Genomic DNA, 6,397 nt, shown 5'->3' on the forward strand with positions numbered 1-6,397 from the left:
ACAACTGTCCTTTCTAGTTATGTTTTAAGGAAATGCTTTAATTAAATTTGTGTGTGTTGTTTCCTATTTCTTATGGTATTTGGTGTTAATATAATAGAAGTTCATAGCTGTAACTGAATGAAGTGTATTTATTATATATGAGTGTAACTATCTTTAATTTTGACAATCAGGTGTTGACAGCAGTACTGGAGAGAAACTTTTACTATCGTACTGGGGACTTCCAGACGCAATTCTGCAAAGTTACCATGCCAACAACATAAAAAAAATGTTTTCATGGCAAGCAGATTGCCTGAGCCAACCGGAGGTACTCGAAGGGAAAAACCTGGTATGAATTCACATCACTACAATACCTAGCAAGAGATTTCAAACATACACAACATATTTCGACGGGAATAATTGTTGTGCATATGTTTATTTGTAATTTCAGGCAGTTTAAAAAGCAATATGTTGATGGGAAAACTTGAAAGATAGCATAGTCACATAAGAAATTGTCGCTCAAATACGACCACTGGGATAGTCTGCGTAAAATAAGTGCCGTAGCTGGGTAATTAGCCATGCATGCATGCTGTTCCATATTTCCTCTCTTGTATATGCAGGTGTATTCGGCACCAACGAGCGCAGGCAAGACAATGGTAGCTGAGCTTCTTATACTCAAAAGAATCTTGGAGACGCAGCGGAAAGCCATCTACATTCTGCCGTTTGTCTCCGTCGCTAGAGAAAAGATGTTCTACCTACAGGTGAATTGAAGAGCATTTGTTCATATTCAGCACTATTTTTTTTGCGTGGCCCCGAAGACTTGACTAGCGTTACCTCTGTTGTTATAATCTGCTTGCTTGTTTGACTGTTGATGTTACTTCTGCTGCTGATGATGACGATGATGATGTTGGGGACGATAATGATGGTGATGATGATGATGGTGACGACGATGATGATGATGATGATGATGTTGATCATGATGATGATGTTGGTGACGATGATGATGATGATGATGATGATGATGATGATGATGTTGGTGACGATGATGATGATGATGTTGATGATGATGATGATGTTGGTGACGATGAATAAGAAGAACCTGCTAATGATTATAACGGCAGTGATGCGGACGAGGAAGGTGACGAAGGTGTTCCTGTATCAATGCTACAAAATCATTCACGCACGTAACCTGTTAGAACTTTTCGCAATGGAGACTCGGCCTGGATGCATTCACGCAAACACCGATAGGATGGAGGCGATGATTAGCAACATGGACAGTAAAATCCCATGTCAGCGGCGTGAACACCCGCTAGGAAAGATTGAGTTTCACGTAGAGAGGTTCCCGACTACACGCGGTACGTTGGTTTCGCTGCAGAGTCTGTTTCGACGTGGAGGCCTGCGCGTGGACGGATACATGGGTCACCATCGACCCGTCGGAGGTTTCTCATCGATCGACATCGCGATCTGCACGATCGAGAAGGCGAACAGTCTCGTCAACAGACTACTGGAGGAGAAGAAGCTAGACGAGCTAGGTGAGATGACGTCGCGTTCGGGGGGCGAGGGGGGGGGTCCGTGTTTCCGAAGTGTGACGACGACGAGAAGAGAGCTGTCCCACTTTCTCTCTGTCGTTTCTCCTTTCTTCATATTTTTGTTTATTTTTTTTTATTATATAATTTTTTTATTTTTTTCATTTCATCTTCTGTCCCACGTCAGAGCTAAATTTCGTAGAGCTTAATTGAATGTAAATTTTTATTGAAATCGAATTGCGATGCGACGTTGCACGCGGTTTGCAACACGATTGTTGCAACGGTTTATTTTGCGGCTTGCTCCATTTCACACGTCGATAAACAAAGGCAGATCTTTTGTAATGTCCTCGGATTAACATTTGTGGGTAACATTCTAGGCCCACTTCTTATGTGGTCGACACACCTGAAGGAGAAAGCGTACAACACGCTCAGAATGCTGCATTTGCGGGTGCTTGCGCAAGTGTACGCAACTTTCCTATAAATTATATACGTGTTCGTCCCACGGATAATTTCTTCCTTCTAGTTCCTTCTCCCATCGGGAGACATAGGTTGGAAACGAAATCGCATGACGCTTCTATTCTATTGGCCGCTCTTTCGGCTTTGTCCATATTTTAATCCGCTAATGTAATCCTTTTCGTTGTCTGCCACTGTCCTTCGCCATGTTCCCTGAGTTATTTTTAATGACCTGTAACTAACTGACAAAAGAAAAAGTCAAATTTTCGTCACCTTGACAATTCCCGTCTCTCTCTCTCTCTCTCTCTGTGCCGTAGTAGTGCGCGCATGCAGGCATTGTTGTAGTGATGAGCTTCACATGATCGGGGATTCTAAAACGCGTGGTTACCTCTAGAATGCTACTGACGAAGATTCGCTACACGACTGAAGAATGAGGCTAACCAGGTGAAGGGTCCGGAGAACATGATTTGAAGTGGAGAGAGTAAAGGCAATGTTAAAGTGAAACATAGTGTGAAAGCAAACAGTGTCACGTCTGGTGATTCATAAATTGTAAGGTGTTGTGAGTTGATGGTTTATAATTTAAATATGTATTATAAGGAGAAACACTATTTTTAACGTTTTCTGTGAAATTTCTTAAACCTTTCGGGCATCTTTTTGGCCAGACTTCCCGCAGAACCACCTAGATTTCGATGTACATCTCAAACGCTCGGGAGCTCGAACTTGAAAAGATAACCCGTCATCAAATTTTTACTGTAAAAAATTGAGAGAGAAAATGTTCACTGTAAAAGGGAGCTCGTAGCAGTGAATCGCCGAGGCATTCGACGTTCGTCTGTCTTGCCGCAGGTGCGACGGCGTGTGGCAGATAGTTGGCATGAGCGCTACTTACCCCCAAACCTTGCACCTTATTCTCTGCACGCGCTGGTCAGGCTAGACTCACACACAGACTACCTTGCTAGTGTACAGAACCGCGGGTTCGGACCGTGCCGGGCCGCTGGCCGAAAAACAACGGAAGATTGCAAAGCGAAATATACGACTCCAAGCTCAACAAGCTAAGGTCGTTCCGCCAGTACCAGAGCGCCGTCAAAGTAAGGGTCGTAGGGTTTGGTGCAATAATGGGCATGTTGTAGAATATACGTGATGTCTTGATGATGGATCGATTATAGATATGAGTCATAGTGGTTTGCAGGCAGAAGCAGCAACAGCGACATTCTTTATCGAAAATAAGTAATCGATTATGAAATAAAAGACAACTGTAACGTCACAAGCTGTTGGCATCAGTAAGTTTATTGACTCAAGATGTCAAATATTCCTAATATCCTTTATATTTTATTTGGGTCATGCTCTCGTGAGAGTTCAGTGCAAACAAGCATGGCGTGTAATGTGCTGGTCTGTCACTCACAGACGTACATCGTGAGGGCCAATCAATGTTACCTGTAGATAATAATGTAATCTCCACAAACAGCTTGTGAGACAATGCAAAACAAATTTAATGTTTAACTCGCGACAGCTGTGCTTGGTCGAAACCAGTTGTTGTCGAACGATCTCTGAAACATTGAGATCTTTGAAAGATTGCCGACATAGAGGAGCGATGCGTTGTGTGGAGGTCTACCGAAGACTGAAGACAAAAAATGATGGAGGGGGTCAGGTACGCGGGTTATGAAATCGATAAGTGAAAAATTCACAAAATTGCAAAATCGTTTCTATTTCCTGAAGTCGAACCCTTCTCGTTAGCCTTGCTGGCGTGATGCCAATGATACTGTATACGCTTGTATATTTCGCGGTGGTAATTTCGCGAATTTCGTGAATGCGTCCCCCAGACCGCGAAATTAACAACACGCGAATAATTCATACCGAATAATTTTCCATAATCACCGACGCGCAAAATTAACCATTTGCGAAATTGTCGCTCAAGTCTGAATTTGCGAAAATATCTGTACCCGAAAAATATGGCGTATACAGTACTTGTTTATCTCAATACCGCAGGCTGACTCGACGGAGTCGTGCAGCTGTGTGTGGAGACGGTGACCTGCCGGTCAGTCCCGTAACTTGTGGTGTCTTCCGAACGGAAGAAGTGGGTGCGAAAGGTGCCTGGCAATACAGCAGCGAGAGAGTTCTACAACATCTCCGCGAACTGAACGCACGGCCGACTGGACGTCACGGGCGGTATCGCATCCAGACATCTGTTTTATTACCGGTCTAAGACAACGTAGTATACTGGTCTTAGTTAACGCAGCAAGCAACGAGACGGACGTCAACGGCGTATCATCCATAAAATATCTTTGGATCAACTCAATCTAGTGTAGGTTTAGTTGCACAAGAAATAACAAGTGGTAGGATCGTTACGGAGTATTGCATCACAAATCTCATTCTGGATCACTCTCTAAGATACTGAGTAGTATACGGTCTAGTTATAGCAAACCAGCAAACCGGCTACGGACATCACAGGCGGATATACTCCACACATCTCTTCTGGATCACCTCTAAAGACACGATGTAGGTATGGTTGACGGGCCAAGCAAGCAACAGCGACAGAAATTTAAGGTGGTATGCATCCAGATGTATCCATCTCTTTGGGATACAGTTCTAAGTCACTGTAAGTAAAGGTCAGTCAAGCGCTTTTAACTTGATCCTTGGTTCTGTTGATTGTGTGTAGATATATGTGTGGTAGAGTATGTTCTACTCCATTCCTGGTTGGCGAATCGCATCGTGGTAGATATTGTAAGTAGAGTAAATTCTCACACCCCAATTTGCTGGCTTGGCGAGTCGGGCGTGTAGACTATACTGTAAGTAGAGTAAATTCCAATTCATTCCTGCTGGCCGATCGTGGATGTAGATATATGTGAATACAGTAAGTTCGTACTCTTTAGCCGCCCTGGAGCGGCTCCAAGCCAGGCCAGCGGGTGGCTCCGGCTAGTCACGAGGAGACTCGTGTATAGGGGAAGGGCGGTAAGGCCGGGCACGAATGCCTGAAATGAATGAGAAAATTGTGTGCAAGCTTTAGTGTCAGTAATTTGAGAGTTCTGAAACTTTTAGTAAAGGAGTTGATGTTCGGTTTGTTGAAAGCAATCTGTCATCTATAGTTCCGAACCTGTTTACCTGTTTTAACCCCAGCCCGGCGTACCGCGGCGCCCCCTCATGCAGCTAGACGCGGCGGCATTGCGTGACGTGCTTGGAAGGCGGCTTAACGGACGGCCCAGTGGTGTCCGATGCAAATCCTCAGCCGGACCTTGCAGTACGGAGATGCATTTCAATCATGCTGGTTACGTTATACCTACATACATGTTTGTTGTGTGCGTACGTGCATGCGCACTGCATGTGTATGTGTGTGTGTGTGCGTGCCGTGCGTGGCGTGCGTGCGTCCGCCGTAGAGTGCGTGGCCGTGGCGTGTGTGTGGATATGGAGTGCGTGCGTGCGTGCGTGCGTGTATGTGTGTATATGTAAGTGTGTTCGTGCATGTGTGCATGTGTGTGAGCAACTCAAATATCGAATTGCACTTTAATTCCGTAAAAAGCACAAAAAGTTCAATAACTTGCACATATTTTTCTCTTGTGAGAGCTGCAAATTCCCCCTACAAGCTCACGTATAACTCAGAGAAGCAGCGAATCGGTATAATATTAGCAGGACATGCAGAATCCGTCGCAATCCGAGATACTGTTTGTTGTCATGGAAACTCTTTGTTTCGCAGGCCTCACAATGGATGAGAGGGATATCATAGAGGGAGCGTTTCGACACGGGCAAGTAAAAGTACTGATAGCCACGTCCACGCTGTGTTCAGGTATGCTCGTGTCATATCAAAGCATGGCTAGTGTGACCATCTTGTAAATAAATGTCTATAGTTATGCTTTGTACCTTATGTACCTTTGTACCTTTTGTACATTTTTTGCAAGTAGTACGTGGGAGCTTATATAGTTACAGGTAATAGATTAGAGGTAGAATGAGGTTATTGAATATTAAATTGCGAGTGTTTTGGCCTGCCACACTCCCTCCCATCGCCTTCTGATATTTCTACAATAGCATAAATCATAATTTCACTCAATAATAAGGAATCCTGGTGAAAACTTTTTTCACAATTTTCACGTTCATATACAGTCAAATCTGTATATGAGAGTCACTCAAACGTCAAAGGAAATGCTGAAGGTGTACCTAACTGACAGTTGTCCATTCCATGGAGGTGATCACTAGTGCCTCTTTGACTGTAAAACTGTAATTTTTTTTGTATTTTATGATTTCTCCGATGTTAAAACTTCAGGGGTGAATCTTCCGGCGCGCCGCGTGATTATTCGCTCGCCGCTGTTCAACGGCAAGCTGATAGACATGCTGGCTTACAAGCAGATGGTCGGGCGAGCCGGCAGGAAGGGTGTCGACACAGAAGGTAGCCACACATCCTTCTCGCTCTTTCTCTTTCTCTCTATCTCTCTCTCTTTCTCTCCCTCTCTCTCTCT

General features: G+C 44.2%; 1 protein-coding gene across 1 annotated transcript in view; it reads left to right on the top strand.

Moving 5' to 3' along the window:
• Positions 1–6,397, top strand: part of LOC106805074 (DNA polymerase theta-like) — a 35,569-nt gene that overhangs the window by 4,695 nt on the left and 24,477 nt on the right. The window contains exons 5-6 of the mRNA XM_014806552.1: positions 5,641–5,730; positions 6,205–6,327. Of these exons, the coding sequence (XP_014662038.1) occupies positions 5,641–5,730; positions 6,205–6,327 (213 nt within the window). The remainder of the gene's footprint in view (positions 1–5,640; positions 5,731–6,204; positions 6,328–6,397) is intronic.

This window comes from Priapulus caudatus, unplaced genomic scaffold (genome assembly GCF_000485595.1).
Source record: "Priapulus caudatus unplaced genomic scaffold, Priapulus_caudatus-5.0.1 Scaffold99, whole genome shotgun sequence".
In the NCBI taxonomy this organism is placed as follows: Eukaryota; Metazoa; Priapulida; class Priapulimorpha; order Priapulimorphida; family Priapulidae; genus Priapulus; species Priapulus caudatus.